General features: G+C 42.6%; 1 protein-coding gene across 3 annotated transcripts in view; it reads left to right on the top strand.

Annotated features, from left to right (window-relative positions):
• PSD3 (pleckstrin and Sec7 domain containing 3) overlaps nt 1-18,305 on the top strand; it is a 149,725-nt gene that overhangs the window by 52,130 nt on the left and 79,290 nt on the right. For all 3 annotated transcript variants that reach the window (XM_084629314.1, XM_084629316.1, XM_084629315.1), the window contains 2 exons: nt 15,370-15,576; nt 15,684-15,764. In XM_084629314.1, coding sequence (XP_084485440.1) covers nt 15,370-15,576; nt 15,684-15,764 — 288 coding nt within the window. The remainder of the gene's footprint in view (nt 1-15,369; nt 15,577-15,683; nt 15,765-18,305) is intronic.

Genomic DNA, 18,305 nt, shown 5'->3' with positions numbered 1-18,305 from the left:
AAACTGTTTATACTTCCTAAATAAACAGTTGTTGGAAAAAACAAACAAACAAAATACCAGGCTGCTGACACCACCTCCATTTTCAGCTCCCTCTCAAAGCAAAACAAAAAAATCCAGGAGCTGACCAAAAAACCCCCCACAATACACCAGCAGCTGATCCGAAAACTGCACACACCTATTTAGTACAAAGCATCAGTGGTCAGGTGCTCAGCTGGCCTGTGTTGACATAGCCCCATTAAAGTCAGTGCTTTTTAGGCGAGTAGCCTACACTTCATACATCCATTCACTGAGATCCATGGAGTTATATTGTTTTATGCCCTGCTGATGACCTGGCCCAAAGTGCAGTCTGTCCTCTTAGCCGTGGATTATGTCTGGCTGTCAGTCGAGCCCTTCTGCATTCTTGCTGGTAAACTCTGCTTTTCTCAGCTGCCTGCTTGGAGAAGAGGTAGAAGCAAACAACTGTAGGGAGCTGTGTGTGAATGGTGTCTTGTTTTTGCTACAAGGAGAACTATGGGTAGCCAAAACAATGCAAATAACATTGAAACTACTTGGCAGAGCATTTGGCTGTTCTATCAGTTGTGAAAAGGAGGAAAGGTTGTTTCACTGCAGAATTATGAAATAAAACTCCTGTGGAAAATGAGTGGCCTACTACACACCATCTGTTTGTTTGTTTGTTTGTTTGTTTTAAAAAGAACCGACTTTAAGGAAAGGAACAAACGCTGTATTTTTGACCATCAGTTTTCCTAGCTGCTGGCAAAAGAATTAAGCTGCAACAGCTGCACAATTCACATGAGCTTTCTGGGCCAGTCTCCAAACAGTTAAACTTTAATGCTAGTGTGCGGTCATGTGTGACTTCATTGTATTGTGGGCATTTGAAGCAGGTCTGGTGGAGGGAAGTTGTTGTGGGGAACCAGGAAGAGCAGGGGAAGTAGTTAAATGTCTTTCAAGTTTTGATTCTTGCTCCCGAGGAAGCTGTATTAAAGTGTTGTGGGGAAATACCAGGCAGAACCAGTGCACCGTATTTGTACTGCTCTCAAAAGCTGCAACGTATGCAAGAAACTCCAAGGGAGAGGAATGTTTGCAGAACAGATGGGATAGAAAACTATCCCATGCATGGAACAGTTAGGGGCTGAGCATGTTCTAACAGAGGTAACTGGGATTTAATGTACTTTTTTTTTTTTTTTGGTCTATTTCTGATCTCAATGAGAGGCAGATGGGCCAGATCTCACTGAAGACCCTGGGGCTATGCCAGTTTACACCAGAGGAGTATCCGGCCCTCTGTGGGTACAAATCCAGTTTGCATAAATATTGTGTGGGTTTTTAAAATAATTCTTTTTATTATTTGAAAACCTTGGATCCTCGATAAGCGACTGCAGAAGAGCACTGCCACAGAGCAGCTGGATCAGAAAGGGCCTGGTTTTCATGTACAATACATTTCCCTTCCGCTGCCCTAGCAGTGCAAAGGGGCCTTAAAGCGGGCACCCACTTTCAGGTCTCTTTACATTGCCACAACAGTGTGAAAGGGTCGTGGGTTAAATTTAAGAATCAGGTCCACAGCATTTTCAGCAAAACGTTTGATTGCTGCTTGTACTTGAGGCTACAATCAGCTGTAATATCAGTGTAACACCGGGACATGCTGGCTGTTGGGAGACTGTAATCCTGTGCTTTTAGGTGGATGATCTTGCTGTTCTAATACTGGTTTCAGAGTAGCAGCCGTGTTAGTCTGTATTCATAAAAAGAAAAGGAGGACTTGTGGCACCTTAGAGACTAACCAATTTATTTGAGCATGAGCTTTCGTGAGCTACAGCTCACTTCATCGGATGCATGGCAATAGCTCACCTTACCTGATCACTCTTGTTACAGTGTGTATGGTAACACCCATTGTTTCATGTTCTCTGTGTACATAAATCTCCCCACTGTATTTTCCACTGAATGCATCCGATGAAGTGAGTTGTAGCTCACGAAAGCTTATGCTCAAATAAATTGGTTAGTCTCTAAGGTGCCACAAGTCCTCCTTTTCTTTTTGTTCTCATACTGTGATCCTATAGGGAGAGGGTTTGTACTTGCTCCATTTCATGCCTCCTAGAAATGAAATTTTCTGACATTTTAGATGTTTACTCCTATTTACGATTTGTGAGTTTTTCGTTAATGGAAGCAAAAGGAGAGAGATAAGGAGGATGATTACATGCAGCTGGTGGTTATGTTAAGCAGCTGAGCCTGTTCTACTTCTAAAATCTACTTGGAATATGAAATCTTCTTGGTAAAGAATGAGAAGTGATAGATCATAGTGGATATATAGATACATATTACTTTATTCCTTTCTTTGGAGTGTGACAAGTCTGAGCACTTGGTATTTTTTTTAATGGCTTCTTGGCAGCTGTCCACAGAATCATTGATCCATAGTCTTCCTCCATTCATATACTCATTGATACTATACTATACTGGGGAGCTGCAAAGTTAGTTGGAGTTGCAAGTGTGTGCCGCTGTGCTGCCCATAGAAGACTGATCTACTGTAAAGCATGTCTTTGAAGAGAGGTCATATGCGGGACTTCAAAGCATATGAAACCAGTTAGAGCAAAGTAGCACAGTGAATCACCTACCAAGAAAGGGAAATTTTTCTTGGGAGAGCCTGTAATAGAAGTTAATTGACAAGGTAAATCATTGTTTGACATGAGTTTCTAATGAGCTGCAGGACACGGCAGACAAGCTTCACAATCAGTCTTGAGATCTGTTGGAAGCAGTTTGGAAGCCCTCTGGCTCTCCATGCTGTCAATCAGTTATTGCAGGCCGTGACTGGTCATGTTCCAAAGCTGGCTAGAAGCTTTCGTCCCCAGGGAATGATTCTTCCACAGTGGTTCTAGGTATCTGTCCCCAGTTTAATATTAACTTTCCTTAAATCGTAGGCTCGTTAGGGCAGGGATTGCCTCTTTCGGTAAGTGATTGCATGTGCAGGGTGGGAGTTTCTCAACAGCCAGCAGTGTTGGCCTAACTCTGCTCCCATGGAAGTCAGCGCTGACTTCAGTGAGAGCAGAGTTCCGCGCTCAGCACTAGAAGATCCTATCCGCAGTGCCTAGTAGAATAGGGTACCAATCCCTGCTTGCGGCCTGTAGGTGATGTTGCAGGACAGATAATGATGGATAAGACTGCTGACAGTCAGAGATGCTGTATATTGGTTTGGGAAACTTTTTCTTCATAAAAAGTGTAAAAAAGACTGAAACTGAAGGCATGTTCAAAACAAAACAACAACTTTAGTTTCATAATATCACATGGACACATGGTAGGCACTTGAGAGCAATCCTGCATCGATTGAATTTGATGGGAGTTTTGCCATTGACTTCATTGGGCCAGGATGTTCACCCTTTTATTTCTAATCATTAAGCTCCTTGCTGGAATGGGCTTTCCTGACGGATGCTGCCTTATCTTGGCTTTAAATAAAGCTGCTATCACAGCAATGTATAGTTTGAGAAAACAGCTATAATTACCCCCCAACCACCACATAAATCTTATAAAAACCTCAGCCCCATCTTCCCCTAACTCTCCCGGAATTCTGTGCACTCTCTCTTCTGGATGCAACGTTCCTGGGGGAAGGGCTCCATGCGTAGCCACATGAGACTATAAGTCAAAGGCATCTGCCTTAATGCACATATTAAACTGATCATGGCTAGGCAAGTGACAGGTCGTGGTTACTGTTACTGCTTGGTAAAGAAATGTGCACGTAGCTAAACTGTGCTAAAACACCCTCTGGCTTTTGTCCCTCCATCCTCCTCTTGCCTCCCCTCCTCCTGCTTGTGTGTCTCACCCACTTTGTGTCTTGTCTTTTAGACTATAAACTGTTTAGGCCTGGGAATGTCAATTACTATATGTGTGTAGGATTTAGCACCATGACTTGTTTGGTCACTAGGTGCTAGCACAGTGATTAATAATAAAAGTGGGATAACCATTATAGATTGTTTTAGGGCTCCTGCACAGTTACGTCCCATTGTGGAGATGTTTTAAATCTGTATTTATTGGAGGAGAGACCAACTGTTGGTGCCATGCACTGAATTTAAGGCTGCAGCTATTCATCATATTATTTTCATTTTTGATTGGATACTATGGCACACCGCATCAGAGTTTTCAGATAAGAATCTGAGAATGCGGGAACAGAAAGGACAGAAGAGGCTGTAAAAATTCACCAGGAGACAGAAGTAGTTAGCTCAAACTCCACTGGTGGCACAGGGAATATTGTGCTGGTCTGTGACCCCAATGACCAGGAGTTCAAGTTCCCTTCTTGCCTGATTCCTGTGATTAATTTTGCAAGAATCACTGGCTCAAATTCTGTGGCCTGTGATACATAGGAGGTCACATTAGATTATCATTATGATCTCTCTTGGCCTTAAACTCTAGGCATTTGTCAGGATTCCTTCCCCACTCTGAACTGAACTCTGGGGTACGGATGCGGGGACCTGCATGAAAGACCCCCTAAGCTTATTTTTACCAGCTTAGGGTAAAAACTTTCCCAAGGCACAAACTTTGCCTTGTCCTTGAACAGTATGCTGCCACCACCAAGTGATTTAGACAAAGAACAGGGAAAGGACCACTTGGAGTTCCTATTTCCCCAAAATATCCCTCCAAACCCTTACACCCCCTTTCCTCGGGAGGCTTGAGAATAAACAAGATGAGCACAAACCAGCCTTGGATTTTTAAGACCCAAAAAACCCAATCAGATTCTTAAAAATCAGAACTTTATTAGAAGAACAAAAAAAGATAAGAAAACAACTCTGTAAGATCAGAATGGAAGATAATCTTACAGGGAGTCATATTTAAAACATAAAGAATCCCTCTAGGCAAAACCTTAGGTTACAAAAAGACACAAAAACAGGAATACACATTTCCTCCAGCACAGCGAATTTACAAGCCAAAACAAAGAAAACCTAACCTATTTTCTAACTAGATTACTTACTAACTTTACAGGAGTTGGAGGGCTTGCATCCTTGGTCTGTTCCTGGCAAAGGTATCACACAGACACACAAAAGCCTTCTTCCTCCCCCTCCAGATTTGAAAGTATCTTGTCAAAGTATCATTGGTCATTTTGGGTCAGGTGCCAGCAAGGCTACCTTAGCTTCTTAACCCTTTACAGGTGAACGGATTTTGTCTCTGGCCAGGAGGGATTTTATAGCACTGTGTACAGAAAGGTGGTTACCCTTCCCTTTATATCTATGACAGCACTGATTAAATAAACTCCATTATACACCCATCTAGCTTATACCATGCGGCAGATTTTCATTTTTATCACATAAACACCAGAGTTGGTGGGCACAGGAGCTTTCACATCTATGTAATAGATCTGAATCCTTACCTGAGGTCCTCTTGGTCTAGTTCTTAATGAATAGGTGTCCACATAAACCACCATCACAGTTGGCCCTAATTGGCTACTAGCATCATTGTCAACAGAGATCTGGGAACTAATTAAATAATCCTCATTACACATTTAGAGAACAAGGATTTCAAAAGATGTTGTATATCTTGGGGCTTCATATTTTCAAAGCTGCTTAAGTGATTTGGACATGCATTAATTTCTAATGAGAACTGAGCATTAAAATCTCACCCTCAATCTCTAGTATTGTCAAGTTGGCCTCTTTGATATGAATGCTAAATTTAGGTGTTGAATAAGTCCAAACACCACTTTTACCCCACGCCTACTAGTAGCCTATTGCTTAGTTGTAAGAAAAACTCAGAGAATATTGAATCAAATAGTCAGCTGCTTTGAGATGATACTTTTGTGAATGAAACACCTGACTTGGACTGCATTTTATATCTGGGAAATTAGACTAGTGAAATTCCCTCTAAGACCACTCTTTTGGCAAGCTGCCAACAGTAAAAGAAGCAAGCTTTCTTCTCCTTCATTTCTAAAGTGCTGTGCTGGAAGTTGCTGTGGAATATAGGTCACTGTATGGTAGTTGCTGGCATTTCCATATAACCGGTCATGGTTTGTGGTCGCGTTCATTCTTGTATTTGACTTCAGGATGCAGATGTTTTCTGTCAGTGCTGGCCACCTTCTAGGGTTATAAATATTGCCTGTAATAAGGAGTAGAGGGGGAGACAGGGCTGTGTTTTATTGGTGGTAGTTAAGGCTACGATTTTGGCACAGAAATGTTTAGTAAATTTCACGGTGGAGATGCAGGAAAAAGAACATAGGTCACGGAAAGTTCACCAAATAATGTAGTTTGCATTACATCAACATAAGAGTATAGTGGGGGTGCTGAAAGATGGGGCCTAGGAAAGGGGTTTTGGAGAGCAAGTCCACCCTGTACTCACCCCACAGCAGCTGCTCCTGACTGGACTCTCTGCCTTTGGTGTTGCGACCTAGCACATAAAGTCACAGCGCCACTACGATTTGGCTCATCCGCCCCTCTGTCTCCATCAGCGGAGGGGTGGACAGGCCAAACCTGAGTGGCGTTGCGACCTGGTGCACAACGCCACTCATTGTGGTGGACTAATCAAATGCATTTTTACAAGACATTTCCAAGGTTTCTCACACTTCATTCAAATTCACGATTTCTGTGGCCACCGTGATCTCTGTGACAAAATCAGAGGTTGTGCATAGGTTGACATGACATGGCTTTTGAAGGGGGGGTGTGTGAGTGTGTGGGGAAAGCACTGTAAGCATATTGGGTGTATAGCAGCAATTTGTATTGTAGCTGTTTACCCTTTGTATTGTTCAACATTAAAGCTGAGATTTTTTTAAATATGCCTAAAGGAGTCAGATGTCCAGTATGAAGAGAGAGGAGGCTGCCGGCAGGGTATTTTCTGTGGGAGCTATGGGGCTCTAGCAGGGTGGATTTGATTTAAATCATGATTTAAATCACTAGTCAGGAAGACTTGATTTAATCATGGATTTCTACATTAAAGTGCATTCTTGTTGGTCGTTATAACCTTAATACATATTCTTCACAACTCAGAGATAGATGTAGGTTTCATTTTTAGAAGATACACACTATACATTTTTAAAGTGATTTATTTTGAAAACTTTTCAGATTAATTTTACAGCTATATCAGAAAATGAATGATTGGTTATTTCATTTACCAAAGGTAATAGAAGCAGATATTTATGAAGTCATTAGTATTTGGTGGATTTTCTTTCCATGCTGTATTAGGAAGAGAACATCACCAGACAGACATTTAAATTGTTTTATTTAACTAAAACAACAGCGTTACGTATTATGGATTTTTTATTCAACAGCAAACATATAATATTTTAACAAAACAAGCATATGAATTTTTGAATTTAGTTAAACATTCAAGATTTTTAAAATCAGGTTTGTTTTTGTTAAAATTGTTAACTAAAATAGTTAAATGAAATATTTAAAAACAGAAAGAAAAATTAAATTGACTATGTCAGCCAGATCAACACGAGAAACTTAAAATATTGGCTTCTGCAGCTAACTCAGTTGTCCTCACCTTCATTTTCATGTTTGTTCATAATCTGGAAAAGAAAAACAAGCTTTCCTGCTTTTTCAGGTCCAAAACCATTTCTCAATTTGGAATGAATTAGTTCAAAGGAAGAAAATATTCTTTCTACACCGGCGGAAGAAGCTACTGCTGTTAAAAGTGAGATTATCACGTCAACAGTCTCTGAATCCAAGTGCTTAAGTGACTTCCACCAGTTCACTGGTGTGACCTTCTTTAAAACATCGTCAGCAAACATATATTTCTTGAATGGTTCACCCTTAGCTCTGAAGTTTATTACAGTTGGCATTATGGAGGGATGATTGCTGGATGTCCATGTCCTAGCCAACTCCTCTTCTTCAGCAGTTAAGGTTTGACCCTGGTACCGGGCATTGAGAATATTTTCAAGAAAATGAGCTGGAGATAGTGCTTGTCCCATTTGTTTTTTAAATGCTTGTAATTTAACTCTGTCATTGCATATTTCTCTTTTTAAGATCTCACTCAGTTCCTTCCAAATTTCAGCAGCATCAGCAATAAAACAGCTATTTCCCTGCGTTTTGTTCAAGGCTACAGAAATAGGCTTCAGGGTACTCAGCATGTGTTCAACATTTCTCTTAAGCCCAATGTTGAGAACTTTGGCTATGACAGGGCCATCTATTTGTTCACTATTTTGTTCATACACTGTCATCAGATTAGGCCAGTTCTTGATATAGTGCTCAAAACAGTCCACTACTGAGTTCCATCACACGTCTTGTGGGAGAGTGAGCTTGGTTCCTCCCACTTTTTTCAGAGCAGCTGCTGCAAAGTGGTTGTTACGGAAGTATTTTACAATTTCAACAGCATTAGCCTTTATTACTGGAACACTGAAGTCTTTGGCTAGGAGGTGCATCAAATGAGCATTGCAACCGTATGTTATTAGCTTGGGACTCTCTTCTAAATTTCTTCTAATCTTGGATACATTTGCAGCATTGTCTGTGACCAAGATGCAGAGTAGACATTTGAATTTTTTTTCACAGTTTGTTATGGCTTTTACTGCTACTTCTTGTAAGTATTCTACTGTGTGTGCATTTCCTGATGTATCAATTGTTTCTGGAAGGAAGACCTTCCCTTCTTCTGTTGTCAGACAAGCACATATACAACAGGATCATTGTGGACACTGCTCCACCCATCAAGACTCAGGTTAACAATGTTACCCTCTAGACCGTTTGCACACTGCTCAATTTCTCTTTAGTATACTTTATCCAGCAATTTACCTGCGACATTTGCTCTATTGGGTGAACTGTATCCTGGTCTTAATGACTGAACCATGTTTGAAGTGTGGGTTCTCAATCTTACAGAAAGGAGAGTTTGTTGCATAAACAAACTGGGCAATTTTTAAATCTTTTTGTGATAAGAACCAGCAGATTACAAACATATCTTTGGTTGTTTTAGATGATGGAGATTTTTTTTCCTTTTTGCTACAGGTGATTTACTGTGGCTATGTGACATATATAGAATCATAGAATATCAGGGTTGGAAGGGACCCCAGAAGGTCATCTAGTCCAACCCCCTGCTCGAAGCAGGACCAATTCCCAGTTAAATCATCCCAGCCAGGGCTTTGTCAAGCCTGACCTGAAAAACCTCTAAGGAAGGAGATTCTACCACCTCCCTAGGTAACGCATTCCAGTGTTTCACCACCCTCATAGTGAAAAAGTTTTTCCTAATATCCAATCTAAACCTCCCCCACTGCAACTTGAGACCATTACTCCTCGTTCTGTCATCTGCTACCATTGAGAACAGTCTAGAGCCATCCTCTTTGGAACCCCCTTTCAGGTAGTTGAAAGCAGCTATCAAATCCCCCCTCATTCATCTCTTCTGCAGACTAAACAATCCCAGCTCCCTCAGCCTCTCCTCATAAGTCATGTGTTCTAGACCCCTAATCATTTTTGTTGCCCTTCGCTGGACTCTCTCTCCAATTTATCCACATCCTTCTTGTAGTGTGGGGCCCAAAACTGGACACACTACTCCAGATGAGGCCGCACCAATGTCGAATAGAGGGGAACGATCACGTCCCTCGATCTGCTCGCTATGCCCCTACTTATACATCCCAAAATGCCATTGGCCTTTTTGGCAACAAGGGCACACTGCTGACTCATATCCAGCTTCTCGTCCACTGTCACCCCTAGGTCCTTTTCCGCAGAACTGCTGCCTAGCCATTCGGCCCCTAGTCTGTAGCGGTGCATTGGATTCTTCCGTCCTAAGTGCAGGACCCTGCACTTATCCTTATTGAACCTCATCAGATTTCTTTTGGCCCAATCCTCCAATTTGTCTAGGTCCTTCTGTATCCTATCCCTCCCCTCCAGCGTATCTACCACTCCTCCCAGTTTAGTATCATGATGTGGCTGAAACACTGTCATTGGCAGATAACTCTGAAACTATAGAAAATGATGGTGATCTTGATGGTGGTAGTCTTCAGAATCCTGTATGTTGAGGATGGATTCTCCTAAACCAAATAAGTCAATGCAGTTATTTAATTATTTCCATACTGCTCATTTAGTATTACTCATTACATTCACTAACACTCAGTACTACTTTAAAGGTGAAATTGTAAAAGGAAGATCTGCCTATTTCAGCAATTTATTTTTATCACAACTGCATCTAAAATGCTAGTACCATAGAGTAACAAAGATATTTGTTGCTCAAACATGAGAATTCAAGAATAGTCCAGAAGGAAGACGGGCAGTCCTCAAGAGAGAAGTATGAAATAAAAGTTTACCAACCTGAAGATTCTGCATGTTCAGACCTGTTCCTTTCATCATCTTCAACGCAGCTTCCTCCTGAGAAGGAACACTTCTCATGATGTTTCATTCGGGAAACCAGGCTTTGCATTTCTTTGTTGCACTGTTTTATTTTGCACGCATGTCTGTCTTACCCACAGGTAGAGGACCTTCATTAAAATATTCCCATACTGGGCCTCTTTTGCTAATTATAGGTTTTCCCTTCTAGTGAGAGAATGGTATGGTGGATCTCAAATCAATGAAGGCTACATTCAGAAAGGCCTCAAGACTTCTGGAATATGCTGCTCAAACAGTTTCCCTTTTGTTTCTGCTGCCTGTCCCTCCCTTCTCACATTTATCTCCAGACTTCTTCTTGTCCAGATCTATTCCACTCCCAACAATCTTCTATTCATTTAACTTTTTGAAACTTTGCACTTTTAGAGAGAGGTAAGGGATTGACTCTGTGGATGCAAATTTTCAGACGGACAATAGGGCTGAGGTCTGTTATTTCTCACCTCTATATATTTATTTATTTAAAAACATTTTTGCTATTAACAAGCATGTTATCACTGGAGACACAAATCCACAGTTTGAGAACCGCAAAACTAAGCGTCTCTGATGGTATCTTCTAGACTGAGCACTGAGTCCCATTGGGTAGGTAGAAAGATTAACCTAAATAAGCTATACAGAAGTCCCTGGACTCCCGTGAGATTGGGTCCCTAATCCATGAACTGTTGGAACTCATTTACAAAACTTTTCTTAAACATTACATGACTATATTGTCTCATACTGTTGAATTAGAATTTATAATCCCTAATCCATGATGCAATATCTTTTAGCTATAATGTATCTTAATTAAAACTATCTTTAGATTGCTTTTTTCCTCAAAAAGCATTTTATAAAAAAAAATCCAATTTAAATAAAAAAAACCTCATTGATTTTTATCCACCCTGGGCTCTAGAACTTACTCCCCCCGCTTAGTCCGAAACAGCCCAGATTTGGTAACTATAAAGGCACGCTGCAGAAGCTGGGTAAGGCTTTTGGGGAGGGCTGAGGGATGAAGGAGTAGAAAGGAGTGTTTTTGTATTGCAGGTGGCAACTGTCAGGTGGAGTTCCTGCATGAGACATTGTTTCAGTGCCACTGGGGCTTCGTTGCAGTATTAATTATGCATTCAGGCATCTGGCGCCTTTTATAGGTGTCTTTTTGTTGTTTAAATCAAGATAAATAAATTCCCAGTAACTGCAATGGCAGTTGGGTGTTCAGTTCCCTTACATGCTTTGAAAATCTCAGTTTGAGAGGATTACTGAAAATGTCACTCACAACATATGTGTTTGAGTGATTCTTCCGTAACAGAGCTGGAAGGAAGGGAATACAGATGGAGTTGATTAAAAAATACTCCTGAGGAGCACCACTGCCCTTTCTTGCTGTGAATGCAATGGGTGCTGTAACATGGGAAGAAAGCTGCAGTTCTCACCCCTTTGATGTGGGTGCTTCAAGGCAGAAAGCAGGTGGTGATTTGTGTGGTGGGGAATTCCATCTTAGCAAAGTTTTTTGGGTCACACTTTGTATGAAGAATCCATGTATAAACAGTTAATGAATGATTATCAGACATTTTAATAAACAACTGCTGTGTTATAGATTCCAGTAAATCAGTTAGTGGTTTATAACTATGTGTTCTAGGCTGCGATAACACCTCCTGCTATAAGAAAAGGAGGACTTGTGGCACCTTAGAGACTAACCAATTTATTTGAGCATAAGCTTATGCTCAGATAAATTGGTTAGTCTCTGAGGTGCCACAAGTCCTCCTTTTCTTTTTGCGAATACAGACTAACATGACTGCTACTCTGAAACGTCCTGCTATAGTGCTTACAGCCATCTATATATAACCCCCCCCCACACACACACACTTCTCCCTCGCAGAATCATAGAACTGTCGGGCTGGAAGGGACCTTGCGAGGGCATCTAGTCTGTCTCACCTCCTGTCTGTAACAACATCTGTCATTTGTTACCCCTTTCTAAATGGAATCTCAGTCTAATTTTTTGTGGGGAAGTTTTGTAGGTTTGTTAATTGTGGGAGGCATGGATCAAAGAGACTTTGGGGGGGAAATGAAGGAGAGTCTGAGCACTGGTGCATGGATGTTGGAAAGACGCCCCCCAGGGCAGGTATCTGGACTGGGAGTTGAATGGAGGTGTTAAGAGATCATGGTGAGGCATCAGAGTATAGCCTCTCGGCTCCCCACCAACCCTGGCCATCTCCCTGTCTAGTCTTCCGTAGGTCAGCTTCCTTGTACACACCTGCTTCCATCGTACAGTTCACTGCACCCCTGGTCCTGAGGCAGGGCAAAGCTATATAAGGGCCCTGTCATAGCGTAGAGGTGCCAGTCCCATTTTGCTCAGGCGCTCTAGCATGGAGGGACTCCTGCCAGGATGGTCCCCCACCCCGTGCATGGGGTTAACAGTGTGCCCCCCCAGTTCCCATTTTTTTCTCCCTCCTCCCTGTGTTCCGTCATATCTCACACCCTGCCCCCCATTTCTCCAGCCTCCTTGTGCAGATCTGTTGTCCCCACCCTGCAGTTACCCTGCCTCCCCTCCCCCACACAATTGCCTCCACAGCTCATCTTGTCTACTTCTATGTGCCCCCCCCCCCCCCAGTAGTTCTACCCCACTAAAGGAGTCCCCAGTCAGACTCAAGCTTGTAATCTCCTGGGGGTGGCCAACTGGCCTGCCCCCCCATCCTCAGGGGGTCCCTGTGGCCCCCAATCCAAGGACAGGAAATCTTTGAGGGAAGGACCACTGCCCTCTCCCCCCAGGTGGGACCTGGGCCTGGCGGGTGCATCTGAGCTCTGGCCCATAGTGATCAGGGTTTTCTGGCGCTGAGGATTCCAGGCCATCAATGGGCCTGGATTGTCCATAGAACCCGCCAGCCCAATGCCAGTCCAGAGCCCAGGGTTTCGACAGGGAAGAAGGCCATGGAGGAGATTTTGGTTCCTGGCCTTGAGACGGAGACGAACAGCGAGCCCCCTCACCTTGATTCCCCAAAGAGCAAAATTTGGGGGAAGGGTAACTGCTAGCCCTCCACAGGACAGTGGGAGGGAAGGGTGAGAAATGGCCGCCTGGCCCTCCCCCAGGAGACATCAAGGGTCCATTCTCTTAATGTTGTTTGGGTGGCCCCTGGGATTGTGGGGCAGAGTGAAAGGACCTGCGGAGCTGTGGGCATGGAGGGGCAATGCTGGGGGTGTAGCTGCTGGGGAGGAAGGGGTGAAATTAGTGGGAGGGATGTGTGAGGTTAATGGAGCTGTGCCGTGGTGGCAGGAGAGCCGGATCTTTGTAGGGGACATGTGGCCTGGGAGGCGAGGTATTTCTGAAGGGACCTATGCACATGGGGAGCTTGGGAGCACTATCTGGAGCTGTGCCAGTGCTAGGGGAGCCGTGGGGACGACTGGAGTTGTGCTAATGATGGTGGGAATGTTGGGGCAGGCTGGGTGGGTGTTGGGGAGCAGTGGGAAGAATGGGGGTGTGTGTCTGTTTGGGGGTGTGCAAATCCTGTATCCAACACCTACCATCCTGCATCCAGGCAACAGACCCACTGGCTGGGCAGGGTGTTCGTACAGACCCTCGGCCCCAGGTACTTGGTCTCTGCGTGGGTCTGGTCAGATTTCCCACTGGCTGCCCCAGTCTGATAAGCCTGTGGTGGCCAGTTGCATTGGGGCTCTCTAGCAAAGCACAGGAGTTTCGACACAAGGGAAAAGCTGTCTCTGAGTTCTGGGCTTGTTGACTGAAAAGTGCAGCCAATTGTTTGACTGCGATCACGGTTCGGTCTTAAAAAATGTTCAAGAGACCAAAGAACTGAATGTAGCCAAATGCATTGTCTAAAGACAAAGCAATACAACATGGAAAGGGGACATACGTACCCTTCTTCCAGGAAGCAGTTCTTGTCTAGCAGCGTGTTCCCCTTACACTGAAGGTATGCTTCAAAGATCTGCATTTCAGCTAGTAGTCTTTGTAGCGTGACGTTATAAGTTACACAGTTCTCTATATGTCACTAAATCCATCCCACTAGTTGTAACCATTCCTTAACTTCTTGTTCTGGGCTGTACTTTTCTTAGCTCTGTTTTGCATATTACGTTCCAAACCAGTTGAGTGGAATAGTGCTTGTACTAGGACCCAGAACAAATGTACTTTGATTTTGACAGATTTTGTATTCGCCAGAGCCAAAGTTGACTTCAGCTTTGCAAAGTGTTATGGGATACTTAGCATGCGTGAACAAGAGTAAGCTTAATACCATGCAACTATAAAGCTTTGTGCTAACATTTAGATAGAATGTAATGCACAATACATATTAGTATGGTGTGCAGAGTGTACAAGTATACGTGTTGGCTGCGTGTCTGAGGGGAGACTCAGGAGAGGCAGGGGCAGCATAACCAGTGCTTGGACCCAGTGGTGCAGAGCCCTGGAGCCACAAAGCACCAGGAGCAGGGAAAGCTGTAGAAAGTAGATGCTCCACATGGTCCCTGCTTCTTGCAGTCTCCAGCCAGCCTTTGAGAGTCAGCTCCCCACCTTAATGCAGCTTCCCCTGCACCTCAGACCCCTTATCTTGATTCCTGCTCCCCTTCCCACTTTTGCCTCCCTCTGCACCTTCTAAAATTCAAAGGACCGGCTGTAGCCCTTGCTAGCGCAGCAGGGGCTATGGAGCCTGTATGAACTCTGTTGAGGTCCGCGGCAGCTCCTGCACACTGGGAGACCAGTCTGAGTCTGGAAGCAGAACCAAGGTCTGGTACATAGGGAAGCCTGGGAAGGATGGAGTAGATAACTTGAGTGAGCCATTGTAAATCTCAGTTTGCTCACCATAGGATTGCAGATGAGTTACTCTGAGATAATGGTCCACAATTTATGAGTAGCTCATTTTGGGAACTCTTTTTGATGCATCAGTTTGAGCACCACATGTCAAGCACCTGCCATGCAGAGTTACATGTGTTGTGAAAAGTCAGTACAAACAACAAAACACGGGATTTTACTATACAAATATGTCAATTCTCAACAGTTTTTTAGTTGAGTGGAGTTCATCGTATCTTGCAGTCTTGCCAATTAATCGTCTTCCTGCCAGTTGGAAAGTAAATCTTTCTTGAAAATGTTCCTGAGGTCTTTATTCTTTTTTCTCCCCTTCCCATTCCTTCTATCACATAGCAATGCTGGACTGAAAAACTCACTGTTCGACTCCACAGCTGCCATGGGTGGCAATGAGCTCCTGGAGAAAGATGGCGCCGAAAACCATAGTAAAGATCTTAGCAATGGCACCGACAGCAATTTGGAAGCAGCCAGGAGGCTGGCTAAGCGCCTCTACCAACTGGACCGATTCAAGCGCTCTGATGTGGCAAAGCACCTGGGTAAAAAGTATGTGTTGACACGGGCCACTATCATTTGTACGGTTGATTCTGTACAATAATAAGAGCAGCTTGAGCGTTGCTTTTTAATAATAAACTTTTTGGTTTTTTTTTAAGCAATGAGTTCAGCAAACTTGTGGCTGAAGAATACCTGAAGTTTTTTGATTTCACGGGTATGACGCTGGATCACTCCCTCAGGTATGTGCTTATGTCCAAACTTCTTGTTCTTTTCACGTTGTCTCAATAGATATAATTATCCCTAGAGAATCTAAGGAATTGAAGATGGAGTCCAAGGGGAGGTTAGTTCCCGTTCTTTCAGTTTGCAATTCGAGTGTATAAGAACATAAGAACTGCCATACTGGGTCCGACCAATGGTCCATCTAGCCTAGTATCCTGTCTCCAACAGTAGCAGACAAGTACCAGACAAATCCTGTCTCCGACATTACCAGAGCTTCAGAGGGAGTGTATGGAACAGGGCAGTTGGAGTGATTCACCTCTGTCTTTCCCTCCTGGCTTTTGGCACTCAGAGGTTTAGGGACACCCACAGCTGGAGTTGCATCTCTGACTATCTTGGCTAACAGCCATACATTTACCTAGTTCTTTTTTTAACACATTTATACTTTTGGCCATCACAACATCCCATGGCAAGAAGTTCCACAAGTTAATTGTGTGTTGTGTGAAAAAGTACTTCCTCTTGTTTGTATTAAACCTGCTGTCTAATAATTTCATTGGATTATCCTAGTTTTTGTGTTATACAAAGGGGTAAATAATATTATCTAGGGCTGTCAATCGCAGTTAACTCACGCGATTTAACTCAAAAAAATTAATCGTGATTAAAAAAATTAATCGCGATTAATTGCACTTATAACAATAGAATACCAATTGAAATTTATTAAATATTTTTGGATGTTATTCTACATTTTCAATATTGATTTCAGTTACAACACAGAATACAAAGTGCACAGGGCTCACTTTATATTAATATTTTTGATTACAAATATATGCACTGTAACAATGATAAACAAAAGAAATAGTATTTTTCAGTTCACTTCAGACAAGTACTGAAGTGCAATCTCTTTATCGTGAAAGTGTAACTTACAAATGCAGATTTTTTTTTTGGTCACATAACTGCACTGAAAACCAAAACAACGTAAAACTTTAGAGTCTACAAGCCCACTCAATTCTCCTTCTTGTTCAGCCAATTTCTAAGACAGACAAGTTTGTTTACAGTGACGGGAGATTTTGTTGCTTGCTTCTTATTTACAATGTCACCTGAAAGTGAGAACAGGCGTTTTCATGGCACTTTTGTAGCCGGTGTTGCAAGGTATTTACATGCCAGATCTGCTAAACATTCATATGCCCCTTCTTGCTTCGGCCACCATTCCAGAGGACATGCTTCCATGCTGATGATGCACATTAAAAAAGAAAATGCGTCAATTAAATTTGTGACTGTACTCCTTGGGGGAAGAACTGTATGTCTCTTGCTCTGTTTTATCCGCATTCTGCATATATTTCATGTTGTTATAGCAGTCTCGGATGATGACCCAGCACGTGTTCGTTTTAAGAACACTTTCACAGCAGATTGGACAAAATGCAAAGAAGGTACCAATGTGAGATTTCTAAAGATAGCTATAGCACTCGACCCAAGGTTTAAGAATCTGAAGTGCCATCCAAAATCTGAGAGGGACGAGGTGTGGAGCGTGCTTTTAGAAGTCTTAAAAGAGCAACACTCTGATGCGGAAACTACAGAACCCAAACCACCAAAAAGAAAATCAGCCTTCTGCTGCTGGCATCTGACTCGGATGATGAAAATGAACATGCATCAGTGCGCACTGCTTTGGAGCGTTATTGAGTAGAACCCATCATCAGCATGGGAGCATGTTCTCTGGAATGGTTGTTGAAGCATGAAGGGACATATGCACCTTTAGCTCATCTGGCATGTAAATATCTTGCAACGCCACCTACAACAGTGCCATGCGAATGCCTGTTCTCACTTCCAGGTGACATTGTAAACAAGAAGCAGGCAGCATTATCTCCTGCAAATTGTAACCAACCTTGTTTGTCTGAGTGATTGGCTGACCAAGAAGTAGGACTGAGTGGACTTGTAGGCTCTAAAGTTTTACATTGTTTTATTTTTGAATGCAGTTTTTTTTGTACATAATTCTACATTTGTAAGTTCAACTTTCATGATAAAGAGATTGCACTATAGTACTTGTATGAGGTGAACTGAAAAATACTATTTCTTTGTTTTTTACAATGCAAATATTTGTAATCAAAAATAAATATGAAGTGAGCCCAGTACACTTTGTATTCTGTGTTGTAATTGAAATTAATATATTTGCAAATGTAGAAAACATCCCAAAATATTTAAAATAAATGGTATTCTATTGTTCAACAGCGCGATTAATCGCAATTAATTTTTTAAATCACTTGACAACCCTAATATTATCATAATATTACTAAAGAAACTAAAAATTGGTGACATTCCCTGGAGGGAAACACTTTTGTTGAACTGTTAAAATTCTTGGTGTGACATTACCCAGGGTGCAGTGTTGACTGCTGAACAGCTGTGTCTCCTTCATTCTCCAACTTGGGGTACCTTTTACACTGCTTCGCTGTGAGAGCAGCCACTCCTGGTCTGCTCACACCCACCTTCCAGCATGTAAATTACTCCCAGTTATCTGGTATGAGTGGTACTGGCAGCTACTCTTGAATTACACTGCAGGGCAACACCAGCCA

The sequence above is a fragment of the Lepidochelys olivacea genome (assembly GCF_965140295.1).
Source record: "Lepidochelys olivacea isolate rLepOli2 genome assembly, chromosome: 5".
Taxonomy (NCBI): Eukaryota; Metazoa; Chordata; order Testudines; family Cheloniidae; genus Lepidochelys; species Lepidochelys olivacea.
The sequence above is the reverse complement of the archived record's forward strand: the minus strand, read 5'-3'. Positions and strand labels throughout refer to the sequence as shown.